This window comes from Sprattus sprattus (genome assembly GCF_963457725.1).
Source record: "Sprattus sprattus genome assembly, chromosome: 10".
Classification (NCBI taxonomy): Eukaryota; Metazoa; Chordata; class Actinopteri; order Clupeiformes; family Clupeidae; genus Sprattus; species Sprattus sprattus.
The window spans coordinates 14,295,017-14,314,113 of NC_137908.1; the positions used below are offsets into that span (position 1 = coordinate 14,295,017).

At 41.2% G+C, this 19,097-nt stretch overlaps 2 protein-coding genes across 2 annotated transcripts; both read left to right on the forward strand.

The window, feature by feature from the left end:
* The first annotated feature begins 1,951 nt into the window (after positions 1-1,951).
* snrpb (small nuclear ribonucleoprotein polypeptides B and B1) lies at positions 1,952-4,370 on the forward strand. The gene is made up of 7 exons (XM_080845932.1): positions 1,952-2,056; positions 2,561-2,712; positions 2,795-2,906; positions 3,023-3,175; positions 3,380-3,512; positions 3,672-3,803; positions 3,946-4,370. Exons 1-7 carry the CDS (start codon positions 2,054-2,056, stop codon positions 3,981-3,983), a joined length of 723 nt encoding a protein of 240 aa, XP_080702058.1. The 5' UTR covers positions 1,952-2,053; the 3' UTR covers positions 3,984-4,370.
* A 2,327-nt stretch (positions 4,371-6,697) lies between these two features.
* Positions 6,698-18,950, forward strand: ddx27 (DEAD (Asp-Glu-Ala-Asp) box polypeptide 27). Its single transcript, XM_080845927.1, has 21 exons — positions 6,698-7,024; positions 7,186-7,332; positions 7,495-7,554; positions 7,645-7,936; positions 8,282-8,331; positions 8,509-8,595; positions 8,951-9,056; positions 9,369-9,542; positions 10,087-10,237; positions 10,476-10,575; positions 11,158-11,299; positions 14,313-14,466; positions 14,606-14,687; positions 14,867-15,044; positions 16,611-16,717; positions 16,824-16,914; positions 17,289-17,380; positions 17,776-17,896; positions 18,203-18,293; positions 18,481-18,552; positions 18,641-18,950. Exons 1-21 carry the CDS (start codon positions 6,938-6,940, stop codon positions 18,654-18,656), a joined length of 2,400 nt encoding a protein of 799 aa, XP_080702053.1. The 5' UTR covers positions 6,698-6,937; the 3' UTR covers positions 18,657-18,950.
* Positions 18,951-19,097: the final 147 nt, after the last annotated feature.

Sequence of the window (19,097 nt, forward strand, 5' to 3'; positions counted from 1 at the left end):
TCTTTGCTGCCACAGCACCCTCACTCACTTCTCTACCCTCAGATGAGGTGGAACAACTGACATCCTGACACATAAAAGAAAAAGAAAAAACTATCCTATTATTGTAAGCCATCACAGTGGAAGTCATTATTGTTTCATCCATTTTTATGTCAATTGTTTTATGCCACAACATCAGCTCAATATCCCAGTGTGTACTACATACAGACAAGCTATATCACATCTACTATAGATTTTTGTAGTAGTGATGTCCTATACCTTGGTCCTGATTTCATTGTGATTAGCTTTTCCACAGCATAAAAGCTGTACAAGCTTAAAATGTAACATCATAACATATTACTAGTTGGCTGTCGAATAATCTGCTGAATACCATTTCAATATGAGGTTTTCAATATTCAATGATGACCTTGCTATTGATTGTAGCTACTGTTGTTACCATAAGCTTACAGCTCAAAACAAATGAGGGATTTGAAATACTAGTAGAGATGAAGTTTTTTTACTATACATGTTATTTATCTTAAACTGATCAGTTTAGTAAGTGATGAGGCTGAGTCAATAGCTGGCTATCAACCAACTCCAGACGAACTCCTCAGACTAACGTTACCTCAGTCAATGTAGATAGCTAGCAAGTAAGCTGGCAAACTGGTCATGGAAATTGAGATGACGATACAAATTGTAAGACATTTCTTCTGAAAACCAGAAAACACAGCCGATTACCCACGTCGTTTATTTGTGCAAATAATAGCTCTCACCCACAGACGCGGGTGCTTCCTTCGTAGGTTGCTAAACTAAAGTCACGAATTGACCGCCATTTCCACAAGTGAGGTAACGTGAAAATTAGCTTTACTGAACGTCCCTCTAAGACCAATTATTAAATGTTACATATCTCTGCTAATAAAAGTGTCATGGCTTTACAATCTATTCAAACATCACTGATCTAGCTATGACTTTTGTCTATGTATACGATGAGGCTGGTGCTATTTGTAAACCAACACTTCTCAGTTACTGCCATACGAAGACGTTACTGGCGAGTTAGCTAGTCAGAAATAAACAGGAGGCTACTTATATTTCTATTTGAATACGGTTTTTTATTTCTGACTTCTCAAACAAGATCGTTACTGTCATACAAACGTGATTAGTCGTCGTCATTGGTGCACAAAAATACGGTATCATCCAGTGAGAACAGATGTAGACGTCTCTGATTTCTAGCCTTTACTCCAACAGACACTGTAATCTTCAGGCGATCTGTCAGTAGCAAGGTTCAATGAGCAAATACTTAAAAAAAGCCAATGACAGCATATCCCGTTTCCGGTTTCAAAATAAAAGTAAGAAGTTAATCTATCCATTAGCGGTGTATTTTTTCATATATTAATGTTGTAGTATTAACACCGTGTCTTTAAAAGTTACGGCCGTCGACGGCCGCTATGGGATTCTACAAGAAGGCCGTCCACGGCCGCTATGGGATCTAGAGGGTTATACAGCCATTGCCTCTCACAACAATGGGAAAACACCCTCATACTTTTGCTTTTGTGATCTACAGTATATATTATGTCCAGCATTGGAGTTTGCTGCAGTTCACTGAATTATGTTTGCCGCTATAAAAGACTGTCCTTGAACAGTTTGGGCTTTACAGACTTATCCCTCTGGTATACACAGCACAGTTTCACCCCATTTAACAAAAGATAATTTAGTGGCTTTAACTTTTTTAGGATATTCAGTAGCCTACTTTTGTCAAGAGTGCTACGAATGAATGAATAACAGCAAGGATTATGTATAGTTTTGCTCAAAGAAACTGTGCTGGAGGGAATTATGTCGTCTGCCAAGAGTGACAAAGTTAAAGACAGTTCAAATGTTGCTTCTGAATTGTAAATAGTTACGGGAAAACGCGAATGGAACAAAGTATCCGGGGCAAGTTTCTCGTCGAACCTGAATTGCCAAACCATCACTTCCGCTTGTTCAACGATAAAGGCGGACCCGGCGGATTTCACTTCGCGGGTCAATTTTTAGATTTCTTTGGTGTAATCCGAGCTAAATCGGAACCATCAGAACCGCAACCATGGTGAGATTCTACGATTATTCAAAGTTGATTATGTTTAGTTTGGCCTGTAACGTATTTACAGGACCTGTTTTGAAGAAATTGGGTTAATATTCTGTATTCGGATTAGCTAGATTGCTAACAGCTAGCTACGACACACTAACGTTTCCTTAGATAGCCTGTCCGTTTGAAGTCTCACTACTTAAATTCCTTAACTTTTTTAACATGGAATAAGACTTTACTCATAACGGGGCATGGGTTGTGTAATTGGCCATTCGCCTTGTTGCATTGCTATTGTTTAATCACCTCCTAGAAGTTGGTCTTTGCAGTTGGATAGTAACGTTAGCTTGCCTTTGATTGTTGCAAAATGACCGTAGCATTCCTCCTTTTTACGTGTAATTGCAAGTATGTCTTTGTGGACAAAGGCCTGGCGTTATGTTTTGCTGGGTGTAAAGGGCGAAAATCATTCATTACTCTGCTAACCATTCTCTTTGTATGTTAATGTAATGTAATCTCTCTTTTTAACAGACGGTTGGTAAAAGCAGTAAGATGTTGCAGCACATCGACTATCGGATGCGATGTATACTGCAAGACGGACGGATATTCATTGGGACTTTTAAAGCTTTCGACAAACACATGAACCTAATCTTGTGCGATTGCGACGAATTCAGGAAGATAAAGTAAGTGTAAAATTAGTTTTCCAATTGTGGTTGATCACATTTTAGACCATTTAGTCCCTAAGACTTGCTTTTCTTTTCTCAGGCCCAAGAACTCAAAACAGCCAGAACGTGAGGAGAAGAGGGTACTTGGCCTTGTGTTGCTCAGAGGAGAGAATCTGGTCTCAATGACTGTGGAAGGCCCCCCTCCCAAAGATGTAAGTGTGCTCTTTAGGCTTGGTCATTGTCAAGTCGGGTGAATGCTGAGTCTTTTGTTTGCAATTAAATGTCCTGTAAACCTTCAGTTTGTTAAACTAAGCTGGTTCTTTTTCAGACCGGCATTGCTCGTGTCCCTCTGGCTGGTGTGGCTGGTGGTCCAGGTGTTGGTAGGGCAGCAGGCCGCGGTGTGCCGGCTGGAGCCCCCATGCCTCAGGCTCCCGCAGGCTTGGCTGGGCCAGTTCGAGGTGTTGGTGGCCCATCACAACAAGTAAGCAAGGGTTTATGCTATGTATAAAACCATGTTCTCTCCTCCTTCCTGTCATCTGTGTAGTTGCAAGACTGGGCAGAGGGCTTAATGCACCTTTCCAGGATTGTGCTCCAGTTTCAGATTGAGTCTTCAGCCTTTTTGATTTTGCCACTTCAGCTATGTTCTTTTCCAGGGTGTAATAATAAAAAACTTTTTTTCTCTCAGGTGATGACTCCTCAAGGCCGGGGGACAGTTGCTGCAGCTGCGGCTGGTTCCAGCATTGCAGGTGCCCCCACGCAGTATCCACCTGGCCGAGGAGGACCCCCACCACCAATGGGAAGAGGAGCACCTCCACCTGGTAAGCATTTTGCTGTCATCAGGAGGGCTTTTACTAGTTTCTGACTGCTGAACTTATTTTAGCCATTATTTGCCTTCTGTCTAGTCTAATGTTCAGTGTCACATCTGTGCAGTCAATGTGCCCACTTTGAGTAAAAGGTTGATGTCCCCTTGTCCATAGGCATGATGGGCCCTCCACCTGGCATGCGCCCACCCATGGGCCCTCCAATGATGGGTCCTCCAGGCCGAGGGGCTCCCCTGGGGATGGGTATGCCCCCTCCAGGCATGAGGCCCCCTCCCCCTGGCATGAGAGGTAAGCCCCAATTAGGATGAATTCTGAAATAAGTGCAATTCCCCCTCTTAAGTGCACTGGAATTGCTGTTTTTTGTGCGTGTGTCTTCATATATATATAATTTGGTGTTGGTTTTTAAAACTTGTGCCACCTTCCCTTTCAGGACCTCCCCCACCAGGAATGCGTCCCCCCAGACCTTGAGCTAAATCAACCAGGAAGTCATAATGAGCCGTTTTTCTTGGCCGAGAATGGGAATGTTGAATGAGGCTGTTGTATAGTTTGTTTTCTTTTTTTTTGTTTTGTATTTTTCTGTTTTTTAAATAAAAGTGTCTGAAGGACAAATTAGTTTTGAATGTGCTTTGTTTATTTTGCCACACTACTGAAACGATTTATTCAATGATTAATCGCAGTTTTGTGTTCCCTCTGGACAGGGGTGTTGATGAAAGGATTGTAGAATGATTGCTGTTTGATTCAAATTATTAAGTTAATTGCATTCCAACATGATTTACGCTGTGGGTTGTTGCAGTTGTCATGTACTTGTCTGGGCTGTTTTTTTTTATCAGATTAAAATGACATTTGCATTTTAAATATTGTTGAGTCCTTTTGAACTTGGTAGATGGAGTGAGGGTTTAGTTGGAAGCACATTTATGAAGCTGGTTATCGTTTGTAAGGCAATGTTTACCGGTCTTGTAATGCATTTTCTATCAACGGGGAACACTTTACAATTCTACTTTTTTTTAAAGATAAAATGACTGGTACAGTACCGTCACAGTAGGCCATTTATGCGGGAGGGAAGCTCGATGATTTATTCGCATCTTGTTTCTCTTTTCTCGTCGGGCTGCTCTCGAGACCAGTTTTCGACAAGGAAAAATCCAATCAGGTCAGGATACTTTGCCTTGGGACTTTCGAAGCGCTAGAGGGCAGTACAGAAAAAAAAGACGAAGATGCAGTCGATCCGTGAAGCTAGCGACAATATGACAGGGATAAAAGTAAAAGTCCCATTTTTTTTTTGACAGGTTAGAATGTTTTACACGGCATATGCTAACGAGTGTAGATAAATACGATGCATATTGCATCTGCAAATTTTATAATTTGAGCACACTTATCTAGCAATTAACCATGGAATGAGATGGTAGCCTGCTACACAACATTTCAATTTTCGGTATTTATTATCACTCACTTCGCCATTAAATCAATAATACATCACCACATTCGGAAGGTTGCATATCACACCAAGGGCCACACAGCACATGGATGTGACCAATTTAAAATATATGTGGAGTATGCAATACAAATTGTTAACACAAATACACATACAGAAATTCATACATAATTTTACAAAAGTGTGGTTGAACAAATGAAGGAAAAAACATCCCTTTTCATTATACAGCTCCACAAGTGGTATTAAAGAGAAGCAAACACATGACAGTTACTCTTTGACTTTGTAACGAAGTTGTGCAGGTTTTGGAGTGGTGGCAAATTGCAGCCAAGAACCCTCTCAGTAGAACGAATGATAGGTTGCAGTCTGTTCTTGTCGTTGGCAGTAAAGGCAGTGTACCAGATGGTGATGGAGCAGGTTAGGATGGACTCAACGAAGGCAGGGTAAAAGTACACCATCATGGCCTTTGGCAGATTGAACATCTTCAGGAGGCTCGGGAAGTTCATCCTCTGCCGAGCCCTCTTTGTTAGGCTCCATTCAGGCCTCAATGTCTGTATTTTATCTAAAAATGTAATTCTAGACAAAGTGTATGTGACTTGACTGGGGTTTTTATACCCTGGTAACTACAAAGGTGATTCAAATAACAATTTCTGTTCACAGTATTTTCTAAAAGGACCTTTTGATTTAGTATTTTAGTTGGACAGGACAAAACAGAAGACAGGGTTAATAATAAATGTTCTACAAGCGGACACCACAGAGAGATTCACATTTTAGTTTTTCACAAGCTACTCATTAATATAAGGGAAAACAACTGAGGTGGCTATGATATTTACATAATATATGCATTATAATGTATATAAATGCTATTAGCTATTAAACACTCCACATAAACATTATGGGACACTCTTATTACATATATGCAACTACAATTTGTGAAACAGCATGAACTGTTAGGCTTGTTAGGCTGTAATGAAAATGTTTCACATGAACTTACTGAGTTGAGAGTGAAGATAAGCCAATGTACTGGAAAGCAGAACTACGGACTGAAGGAAATGTTGCTGTGTTTTTGCTGTGTAATGTATATGCCTGGGCTGGGGCTTACGTTGTCCTGGGACAAACAAAGGCGATTCAGAGCTAAATATCTATACATTTCCTTAAAGTACTTGTTTAAGGATTTCATTTAACCCTCATATCAAGGAATCACAACTTGTTGTTTTATCAGCCACACAAGTTTAATGACTTCAATAGGCCCTTACTGTATGTGATTCGGCTGGGCTTACCATGCCCTATACCTACAAAGATGATTCCGGTGTCAATATCTATATATTTCCTTGTCATATTTCCTTGTACTCACTTCCTAAGTACTTGTCATAAAGCTTTTATTTTACCTCATGTTGATGTTAAAACCCCTTTTCATTTGTATATAACTTTTGATTTGTCTTTCCCAGAATGTCTTTTTTCCCCAGCTGAACAACACTTACTAGTAGGCACTTTGTATTTAAAAAAAAGGCATTTCAAACTTTTTTCCAAGTTGTTTTGTATATTTCCATCTTTACGTTTATGTACCTTTGGTACCACGTACATTTCGTTAAATGAGCCCTTTTTTTCTTCATTTTTCGTCCTTGTATAGTTAAAAAAAACTATGAAATCGGTTTCCACTTTTATTTTGAAAACATTACGAATGGCGGCCATGTTGAAACTTTCGTTATTGTCGCTAGCTACACGCTGTTAGATTCAGTAGTGTTCCACACGTGTGCCACCTAAAATGAGGTTGAGTTGTGTAATGTGAATGTAATTATTTATTTACTTGTAGGATTTACAAATTCATTACTATCGTTGGCATTTAAGTTGTGAACCAGTTTAAAAAACAAAAGGTGTATTTAACTGCAGATCTGTTTGGTTGTTTGTTAGCTCCCAAGCAAGCTTGGTATAGCAAACTTCAGCTAGGTATTTAACTAGTTCCCTATACATCTATCGTTCGTTCCTCACAAACAAAATGTTATCAGACTTTGGTCTTATTGGTACCCTCCATGACGACGACGAAATACCAGAAGATCCCGATTCGGCATCTGACGTGGAAGATGTGAGTAACGTTGTTTATCAGATAGAATGTGGCGTTTTCGTAAGTGTTTGCGGAGCCCTTACAATTCCCGAACAGTGCTCATAGTAGGGAGATACCATGACATGCCATTTTTTCTAGCCCAACTTGTGTGCCAACCACTGTCTCGCTTCATGTTTTCTCAGGAGCAGCCTATTGTATTAGGACGCGAGAAGAAAGCTATGAAAGGACGTAGTAATGAGTTCAGTTCTGGCTTCGAGTTTGGAGAACGAGATGGACTCTACAGTGCGGACTGGGCCATGGCAGACGTTCTGGCTCAGCTCAAGAAGAGGGTTAGTTTGTATCCAGTTCTTGTGTCAGTCCCGTAGCTATTGGGCACATATGTGTCACTATTTCGTCTGTCACTTGCATCAGGATGTCTAACTTTGGTTCCTTCAGTTTTAGTTCAATCAAAGTAACCCACAGCATTTGCACTGATGTCTATCGTCTTTCAGAAAGCACCGACCACCCTTGATGAGAAAATTGAAAAAGTGCGCAAAAAGAGGAAAATTGAGGTGAGTAACCTTTCATTGAGTTTTTTTCCCCTTTTTCCCCAAGTTTTGCCTCTGTATTAATGAAAATACTCGCTGCCATGCCTTTCTTAGGAGAAAGCGCTGAAGGAGGGTAAAACATCACAGACTTCTGATAATACAAAACAATCAGAGGAGGATGGAGGTGGTGGTATTAAAGAAGATGAGGACGAGGAAAATGCTGACGACAAAGACGACGACGACAACGACGACGATGATGATGATGATGAAGATGATGGCGATGATGATGGCGATGAGAAAGAAGGTGTTGATGAGAAAGAAGAAGCTGGAGATGACGCTGAAGCATCGGATGAGTATGAAGAAGAAGAGTTCTCCTCAGCAGACGAAGAGGTTCTCAAAAAAGCAGGTGATTACTTTCACAGTATTTAGTTGTTATGTGAATGCTTGTGTGCTGTGTTAGACTTGAAAAAAATACTACACTGGGAAATATCTGTATTTATACAGATCGGTATTTAATATTTTTAATCTACTCTCTATATCATAGCCACATGAGGGAAGTTACAAAATTACACAAGCTACATAATGTGTAGTTGACACTTGTTTACCTATGTTCCGCAATGTTGTTTACCTATATGCAGCAACGATTGGCATTGTTATGATATTTAACTGTGCGCATACAAGATAAACTGTTCTTGGGCAGGCCATATTGTGTGGTAACTCGCCTGTAATTCTCTGAATTATGTCCATGTAGATACTCTGAGGGAGAAGGCTGCCAAAGGCAAGAAGAAGGCAGGAGATGAGGTGGGTCACTTGTGTCTTTAGCTGTAAAGAAAGAAGTGGGTTTGTCCAGAACCACTTATTTAGGATTGTATGTTTATAATTTTTTCAAAATATTTATTTTTGTTTTGGTCTGCAATAGTTGTTGCTACGTGTAATCGTTTTGATGATCTAATTGTCTCATTCCCTTGCTTATGACAGTCTTCCGAGACATTTTTCGCGGATGCCTCCAACTATGATGAAAGCCTAACCTTCCAGGACATGAACCTCTCCAGACCCATACTGAAGGTATGCCACCTTAGGTCCCTTGACTACAGTTTATGTCTTTGTTGAATGGATTGTACTACAAAATTCATCAACCCACACAGGTAGCCCGAGTCATTAGAAGTCCAACCAAGAGTCTCCCCAGCCAAAAGATGAAAATCCATGCTTACCACTATGCTTAAGCTCTGAGGGCAAGATAAAAGTGCAAATACCCTGTATTCCTGTTGATGTTTTACGTATTGTTTGCCCATCTCCAGGCCTTTTGTTTACATGGTAGTCATCCCTGAAAAAATTAACAAATTAAATAAAATGCCTTCCTTTGTTAAGTTGACATTAGTCAGTTCTCATCAGTTACGGATGTGACTCTCCCTGTCTGTAGGCCATCACAACCATGGGCTTCAAGCAGCCCACCCCCATCCAAAAGGCCTGTGTGCCAATTGGGCTGATGGGAAAGGACATCTGTGCCTGTGCTGCCACTGGCACCGGTAAGAGCTGCTCAATCTCTCTCTGTTCAGAAAGCCATCCAAGGGTTGGCTGCCAAACTGTTGTTGAACATGCAGTTGAGCATTTGTATCCAGTGAATATCTGAAGGATTTTGTGGTCTGATAGTCAGCATATTGTTTGATGTTTGCGTTGGAATTTGTAAGGCTTTTGGACAACAGGGTTATTCTGCATTCCGAATCAATGAGCCATAGAAGCAGGGGGACATTGTATTGTATTGTCTATTGGACTGGATAGTGATCTGTATTTATTACGCTGAATTTGATGTTAATTTGAATGAACTAATTGTACACCAGGTAAGACGGCAGCATTCATGCTCCCCGTTCTGGAGCGACTCCTGTACAAGCCCAAGCAGGCCCAGGTGACCCGTGTCCTGGTCCTCGTGCCAACCCGAGAGCTGGGCATCCAGGTCCACTCTGTGGCACGTCAACTGGCACAGTTCACCCCTATCGCCACCTGCCTCGCTGTGGGTAAGCAACTATCCATCCAACTCAGGGGCTGTGCAGTATGCTGAGAACGACTGAGCTAGTTTATAAAGGGATTCTCACTTTTATGGAGGCCTTTTTACTTCCACATGGCTTGCTTACATTTGTCACAGTGAAAAATTGTCAAGGTTTTGTTAAGAGCTTGAATAATTTGTCAAAGATTTCATAGTTGTAATGTTGTAATGAATGACATCAATCATTTGCTCTCGCTATTCTTCACAATCTCTTGTCATAATCCTTTGTTTTTATGACTGTTCAACATAGGTATTGTAACTGTTAGTCTGCTCAATGGGTAAATATTCTCTTAACAATTTAGACGTAGAAGCTGCCTCTTCTAAGTGTTAAACATGGCAAAATAAGGTGTGGTTTAATAAATACACAGGCTTGAAACAGGGGTTGGAAAGCTTTGACTTTGATGATTCATGTCACTTTTCCCAATCCCTGATTGATTGTACTTGTGTAAAACCAATTAAAACACTTGGCGCTAGCAGTGGGTCTGGCTTATTGTTTCCTGCTCTCTTTGTTCTAGGCGGCTTGGACTTGAAGTCCCAGGAGGCCGCGTTGCGCAATGGGCCCGACGTCCTCATCGCCACACCGGGCCGCTTGATCGACCACTTGCACAACACACCATCATTCGAGCTCAGCCAGATCGAGATCCTCATCCTCGACGAAGCTGACAGGTCAGATGGATGTGCCGCACTATTGGAAAACGGCACCTGATAACGCTGCCCTGTCTCTCCCCTGACCTCTTATTCGGCGGGGCTTTTGTTACTTTTCACTTGGATGCTGAGTCACTACCTTAGGCCGTCCTGTGCCGGATTAATTATTTAGGTGCCAGGCACTGAGAATAGGACGATGACCGCCACCTAGATCAAGGTGCTCATGTGTCTCTTTTGTCTGTTGTGACCTGTTCTCTAGGATGCTGGATGAGTACTTTGAGGAGCAGATGAAGGAGATCATCAGGATGTGTTCCTACCAGAGACAGACCATGCTCTTCTCAGCCACCATGAGTGAAGAGGTTTGTGAGGCCAACCAGCAGTGAGCCCAAAGTGGCTAAACATACACACCTTGCACATACGGATATCTAGATATGTTTTTGACACATTGTCTTTCTATATTTCACACATATTGTATTCTATTCTATATTTCACACATATTGTTTTAGTTTTCGCTGGGATTAAAGCCTTAATTTGAGCAGTTCAGAAGAGCTTGTCAGTCTTTTGTGCTCTACCATCAATCAGTGAGCAGTTGTTCAGATGATGACATAGAGTACGTGCTCTCATTTAAATGCCATTGATTTGCCAGTTTGGCATCTGCCGAGCGGGTTGGACAAGATGTCACATTTGGATTTATTCTCGCTGCTATTTTATCCAGTCTCTGTCAATGTAATCTAATTTAAATCCAAAAGGGGCATGTTCAGTCCACAGTGAATGCAGTCAGGCTACTTTTGGAATTCCTCAGTGCTTTCAAGCTGATTTAAATCATGTCTTGATGTGTTTCACAACCTGAGGAACAGTGTCAGTTCTAGTGTCATTTGTTGTATTCTGGCACCAAGTGTTCTGCAAACATCTCTGGTATTCAATTAAATGTGTAACCCTAGGTGAAAGACCTGGCCACAGTCTCCCTGAAGCAGCCAGTGAGGATCTTCGTGAACAGTAACACGGATGTGGCGCCCTACCTCAGGCAAGAGTTTGTGAGGGTTCGGCAAGCGAGAGAAGGCGACCGGGAGGCCATTGTGGCAGGTGAGTTATACTCAACGTTGATTGCTCTGCAAATGGTCTTCGTTTCGATGTAGAAGCTGGCATGCCATTAGTCCATTAATGGCAACATTGCAGTTGTACTAGTACAGGCTTATGCACTGGCCACTATTTTCCTCAGTAGCTGATTTTTATCAGAAAAGAACTGCTCACTGCCTATTATAAAAGATAGATTTGAGTTCGACTGACCGTAACTCATAATTTGTGTAGCTGGGCAGATAAATAAAAATGAAATGGTAAAGGAGATGGTTTTTCTCCTCTTAACCAAATACGTGCTTTGAAAAGTTTCTGAAAGTGTCACATCCTTTTTTGTTTGTGGCATGCATTGGAAATCAACACCTATAACATGATCGTGTGTCGGGTGTCGTCCTGAAGTGTAACTGACTGCTTGATTCTAAGTGCAGTGGTTCTAATGAGGCTTCACATCAATGATGAGTGAGAAATTGTAGTTTCTAGCACTAAAAGTATTAATAATTTGCTATTTTCACTAGCGTTTTACAGACAGAGAGCTTGGATTTTACCCTCAAACATGTAGTCTGTTTTACCCATAGACTTTTACTAGGGATGCACCGATCCGCTTTTTTCACCTCCGATACCGATACCGATATATGAGGTTTAGTATCGCCCGATACGATCCTATACCGATATTAAAAAAACAGCGCAAAACTATGGTAACTGTGTGTATGTGTGTGACCACACGTGCGAGAGGGAGAAATGAGGAGTGCATGACATGAGATCTTGGTGCATTTTTTGCTCATTTGCTACTTAACATCATGTCTAGTCATCACTATCAATTCATAACATAGGCTAAAAATTATCACAAATAATGTACGTTCTAACTAGCGCTAGTGTTCATATTAGTTAGCAATCATATATCCGCTAGCGTCAACTTTTAAGTTACATTGTAGAGGCTCAGCATGGTGACCTGTTAATGTATTTGCTGGTTCTAGTCTGTTAAAAGACCCACGATTACCAAAGCAGTATTCTTTATCTCCCTTTAATGTGCATTTATCAATTTCCATTACATGACGATGCATGTGATCCTACATATGTGTGTGTCTGCAATGAGAATGGGGACTAATTAGCACTGCACTGAATTACTTAGTTATTGCTACACGATAACAATTACACAACTAATATTACTCGATACATATAATTGTGGACATTACACAAGGCAACATGAATCTCATTCATAGCTCATCCAGTCGAAATCATAACAGGATGAACCCATCTCTATTACAGCGCATCAACATCAGGACATAACTAAATCTCCGCTTAGCATGCTAATCGCTACTATTAGCAACGTGCACTCATAATACACTACCTATATACATAAACATTAAAAAAAAAAAATAATAATAATAATATTTTTTTTTTTTTTTTTTTTTATTGTCACCGATACCTGATCTAGAAATGTCTTCAATATCGGTACCGATACAAATATCGGTTGGTGCATCCCTAACTTTTACCGAGGTATTTGTTTTAAACCACACAAGAATGGTTGTATTAATCCTGAATCAAGGAAAGTGCTGAACCTGAAACCTGAAGTGCTCAAACCCCACTCGACCATTAAATGATTTGTTTCTCCCCACTGGTTATTTAAGGTGCTCAGTCGCTAAAATGACTGTCTTAGTGGCATTTCAGTTTGTACCCATCACTGAAGCTGCTAGCTCAGCAGAGTCTGGAGGTACCTGGCAGGACAGTTTAATACGTATGCATACTTAATCTATGCAGGAACAAATGCAACCAGAGACATCTCTGGAAACAGCTCTCCGTTATAGTAGCAGTGTTTTGCTGCAGGTCGACGTTGCTATTCAAGGTCTTACCTGACATTTTCTTCTCACCTTGGTAAAACCATACAAGTCATATCACCAAAAAGTCATATAACACCACTACTCCCAAATGTTGGCAGTACAGTTTTGTTTCATTCCCAAAATACACTCAAACAACAAAAACTTCATGTCTTCAACATGTATATTTCCATCAAAACAGCTGTACAGGCTGACATGAACAGAGGGTAGTGTTACTCAACAATAGTGTGTGTGTGTGTGTTTGTTGGGGGGGGGCGATCTGTAATTGAGTTATTGATTGACTCGTCAGGTAATGCTTAATGAAATAGAATGGTACTATAGAGAACCTATAAAATGTCGCTTTGCATCCTGTGCAACAGGTGCCGTTCATCGAAATACTGCAGCAAGAGTCTTATTGTTGTTCAGCAATAACAAATTGATGAGCAATTATCTACGCCATGTTGATAGATGATGGGATCTATTTGTAAAATGTCAATTACTGTTTAAACATTTCACTTAGCTCTTTCAATGTGCAGGCAGTATAAGGAGTGATGACCATCTCATAAACAAGTGAAAAAAAGATACAAAAACAGCAAAACAACTTTAAAAAGGTTAATGCAAACATGACCAGTGCATATAAAGCAGGCCAGCCTGAAAGTGGTTATTATGGAAATATCATCTTAATAAAACTTTAAGGTCAGATAAGCATTAATGGGACAGCTCTAATGTTTAACTGCACCTAGAGAAATCATGTGAGACAGGCCTGTAATACTGTAATAGCCACAGGCTTGAGAATGACCACATCTTGTTCTGTCACAGCCCATGAATTTTTGCTATTAGATTCAGTGTTTTGCATAGACTAAGCACTTACGGATGAACAGTATTGTCCCCACATTTGCATAGAGCTTGAGGCTTACAGTAACACACTTGGTTCAAAATTGTTAAATGTTGTTTGTTCAGTAATCCTCAAAATGAATTGGATGCCCTCTAAGCCAAACCTGATTTCTGCTCCCATTTATTTAACCAAGCTTTACACAACATCCAATGCCCAGTTTTAATGCCACAATCTGGGCATTTACTAAAGGATTGCCACCTTTTGAATTACTAAAAGTGGTAATTTCCAACAGACTAATTGCATTAGAGTTGTATAGATGAATGATGTCAATCAGAGTTGAGTTGTTCATTTGTTGTCCAAACTGTATCTATAGCCCTGCTGACCAGGACCTTCCAGGACCATGTGATGTTATTCACGCAGACCAAGAAGCAGGCCCACCGCATGCACATCCTGCTGGGCCTCATTGGCTTGAAGGTGGGCGAGCTCCACGGCAACCTCTCCCAGACCCAGCGATTGGAGAGTCTCAGGTACAGCGCTCACCTGTTTTACCTCATGTGCTTTATAGCCCTCATGTATTACAGGTTTAAAAAATATATATCCTGTATCCTGGTATAACACAACATTTTGACATTCTTGTGAAAAAAAAAAATTGTTTGTGTTTTGCAGGCGGTTTAAAGATGAACAGATTGATATCCTGGTGGCCACAGATGTAGCTGCTAGAGGTCTTGACATCGACGGTGTCAAAACGGTAAGTACTTCAGAGGCATCCATTGCATCCATGAGCATATTATTTTAATATTGTCATTTGACAAAGCGTGCCTGTCAGTTTTCCCGCTACAAATAATCTCAAAGCTTCAACGGCATAACCTCGTAAAGTCTCTGAGCCGGTGACAAGTGCATAATCCTATGAGCTCCTTCTCTCTTCAGGTCATTAACTTCACGATGCCCAACACCGTGAAGCACTACGTGCACAGGGTGGGCCGAACGGCGCGAGCAGGCAAAGTGGGCCGCTCCGTGTCCCTGGTGGGCGAGACAGAGAGGAAAATGCTGAAGGAGATCGTCAAGAAGGCCAAAACGGCCGTCAAGGCCCGCGTTCTTCCTCAAGGTAAGAGTACTACTCCTATGGAGCCCTTTTGGGCAGACCAATTCCAGTTTGAGCTGAACAGAGCAGCGGTAACTGTGGAGGAAAGTCCCCTGTCTCAGGTTCAAGGGGCGATGGAACTATTTCAGATTTCCAATTTGTAATAACTCTTAATAACTCTGCGCACTGAGGAACCAAACTGATTTCAAAATTAGGCTTTATTTTACAACACCATATGAACAGCTCAGTAGAGCTGTGTGTGTCTGCACAGAGAAGGTAAAAAGCACATAATTGCATAATATTGTATCCTATGATAAAACATAGGGAGGGGTTCAATATATGGAGGGTGGTCTTAGCTTTCTATGGCTCTCCCCTTACAGTATATTTGACTAATAAACATACTGATTTGCTGTACCGTACACATGCATCACTGAGAAGAAACAGAAAGACGGTTTAACAGTGGTCGGAGGCGAGGGGAGGGGGTATTAGTATCCCTGGCACAAAATATCTGGAGTAGTGCAGGTCAAGGAAAGAGGCACAGGCACCAAGGGAAGCAACATTATATCATCTTGTTTGTCACGTGCACCCTGACTCAGTCTCGAGCGGAACCCATTGTTATTACAACAGTGCACAACATGTCTGACCAGAGCAAAAGACAGAGTGTGAAATGTGTGTCATTCTAGTCGAGAGAAATTAGTAAAAAGAAATTCACTACAAAAACTCAGTGTCTTCGGGAAGTAAATCACAATTCAAAATTCAGGTGCATCCATATTTCTAGGGTTCTCATGGTTCTCATGGAAATCCTGGAAGGTCATGAAATTAAGTTAATTCATTAAAAGTTTAGGACGGTATGTATAATGTATGTACAGTAGATATAATTAATGTACTTTTCCATGGATAATGTTTCGCCGTGCTTATTTTCTGCAGCGTGATACAGTTTCGATTCAGTTTTCAATAATTAGGCTGAACTGGTAAAGTACATTTTGTAAGTTTGCGGACTTAAAGGTTGGAAAAGGCCATGGGAATTTCATTGAATGTCCTTAAAAGCATCAAAGATCTTGACCTACCCTGAATCAGTGCACTGTTGATGCCTTTTGAGAAGTGAGAAGCAGTGTCGGATTTACTACGTCCTGGAACAGTCAAAGGCCTGGAGTATTCAGTCATATCTGTAACTGGTGTCCCCTTACATGGAATTTACTGGAGTCGGTTAAACACTTCTGCTTTCCTGGAAATCACAGATTGGTTTCAATTAAGACAAGAAACATGTTTTCTACCTTTTAGAGTCAGGCTTTGGCCCTAAATCTAGTAAAGCTACTTGCAGATACGTTTCAAGCTTTTCAACTTGGTTCCCCATAAACATATTACACAAAGTAGGTTATACATTCACAAACATCCTTCCACATAACGTACTGTACCCTAGTTAGAAAGATTAGCTGCAGTATTTTCATGTTTTGTCTTAACTCTTTAAATTATTGATCATCTTATCTAAAGAGTAGGCTTAAAACAGGTTACTTATTTATGTGTTGGCAGTAAACATTCTGTGGGGAAGGTTATAGCAATGCATTTTTTTTTTGTCATTCCTGTTCCCAGAGGTGATCCTGAAGTTCAGGGATTTGATTGACAAGCTGGAGAAGGATGTGTACGCCGTGATGCGTCTGGAGAGGGAGGAGCGAGAGCTGTCCCACTCAGAGGCACAGGTACCGTTGACACCTCGCCTGCTGTCCGTCCAAGAAAAACAAATCAAATGGTTCATCCGTTGTCTTTGGGGCTTTTCTGAGCTTTGGTGGCCTTGTGTGCTCCTAGATCAACGGCGCCCAGAAGAAGCTGACTCAGAGCGCTGACGATATGCCCAGGACCTGGTTCCAAACCAACCAGGAAAGAAAGAGCGATCGCAGTGAGTATTTAGGGACCGAGAGGAGCTGGACAGATAATCCTGTGGGTGGTAGGTGCACTCAGGAGAGCCCAAATACCCCATGTCCTTTTTTCCTCAAGCGGAGAAGTAAAGCCTCAAAAAGCAGTTTGAAATAAAGGGGGAAAAGTGTGGCCTTTGTGCTGTGATGTAGTGACTTAATATGGATGAGGGATAAGCGGGGCTATTGGTAATGAGCCCAGCCTGTGCTACAGTGATAGAGCTGGCATTTACTCTTCAAGCCTGCTCAGTAGCTGTACTTCTATGCTCTCTAGTTGCTCTGAACAGTCAGGGTGACCCATTTCATTTCCCGCGTGTGCAGAGCACAGCCTGAACTCTCTTCCTTTTTCCCTGCTCAGTGACAAAAGCCCTGCAGGAGTTTGACTTGGCCCTGAGGGGGACGAAGAAACGGCAGAAGTTCCTGAAAGATGGCAAAAAGAAAGAGCTGACGGTAAAGAATGTCAACGTGGCCTTGAGTTTGTTTCCTGTGCTGTGCTTGCCAGTTAGCATCGGATGGCTCTGGGCCCTGATGTCATGGAAAATGTAGCATTAGCATTGAAGTTGGTGTTCACAGGAAATGGTCTTAAAACATTGAGCTAAAATGTAATTAATCTCCTATCTAGCCTCTACCTAGAGATTAAGAAATCAGCCAACATGCTTTCTTGATGGAGTTGTTTTTCTAAGAGTAGGCTTCCTTTCACATTACTGGGAAGCAATGACCAGATGGAGCCCAGTTTGAAGCACTCTTGTCTGTAGATTCTCCTTTTTGTGGCATCCTCTGCTTGTATAGTTAGTGTTTTCCCTCTAACTGTCTTCTCCGCTGCCTCTCCTGTCGGTCTTCACCAGGCTGAGGACAGGGCTCAGTTTGAGATCCTGAAGTCGCAGATGTACGCCGAGAGGACCGCCAAGCGTGATCGCAGACCAAAGCGAGCCCGGGCCTGTCCAGAAGATGAGCCGCTCCAAAAAGGTGTGTGTGTGTGTGTGTGTGTGGGTGGGACAAAGCGGAATTGGCATCTCAGTGCCCAAGAAGGTTGACATGCCTCATGGGCCACTAGTCAAGTGAATGAGAGCGCTTGACATTAGGTTTCACAAATACAGTAGCACTTCTCTCAACTTCATGCCAAAATATGAAACTACTTTTAACAGTATGTAGGCATGCACAACAAATATTTCTATTCTGTGAAACAGAATAAGTCTCCATTTATTTGAATATGCCCATCTACTTTATATTTGCCCATCAACTATATATTTGCATTTCCTCTTTCCTCTCCAGCAAAGAAGAGTGGAAAACCTGGAATGAAGTCCGTGTTTGATAAGGAGCTGACCAACACGAGCAAGAAGGCATTGAAGCAGTACAGAGCTGGGTAAGTTTCTATCCTAAACATTTTGCCATGTCATTCTGTTGCCATGTCAAATGTCTAAAGTAGAAAAACATATATGAATAGAATAGGTCTTGTCGCTTTTGACAAGATTGACTTGTAGCATCAGGATGTGTGGGCAGATTTGTTGAGTTCCTGCTGTTATTTGAACACAAACCGTTCTTTTTCTCAGGCCATCATTTGAAGACAAGAAGAGACTGGGGCTATCAACAAAGAAAGGGGGAGCTTTCAAATCCAAAACAAGGTTAGTGCATCATTCTGCTATTGCATGTGTTGTGTTTTTTTCTGTACACATCATGTATGTCTTACACTGTTGTCTTTTTTGCCTATAGATACAAAAGAAAGTAGAGACATTCTCTTCTGGTCGATGGTGAAGAGAACAAAATGGAAATGGCAAACTCATGGGAGTGGACAAGACATGACAAATTATTGGTTGTCAGTTTTTTTTTATTCCAATAATAAAGCGTATTCCTCCTTTTGTTAATATACCATGCTGATGACATGTCCTGGTACCACAACTTTATTAAGAATAGAAATGACTTTTATGATGCATAAAACCAAATGTATGACTCACTTGATAAAGTCTCTGTCTGTCAATGTTGCAAGGAGGAAAAATACAATGTACTTTTGTTGACAGACCAGTGTGTAGTGTTTGTCAAAACGGCATGTAAATAAACACGAAGAGTATCAGACTCTTATAGTTTAAGTTTGTGATCACTTAGCCAGTAAAATTAATTTCAGGTACTTTCCTATGGTTATGCAACCCTCATCAACATGTATCTTCATGTG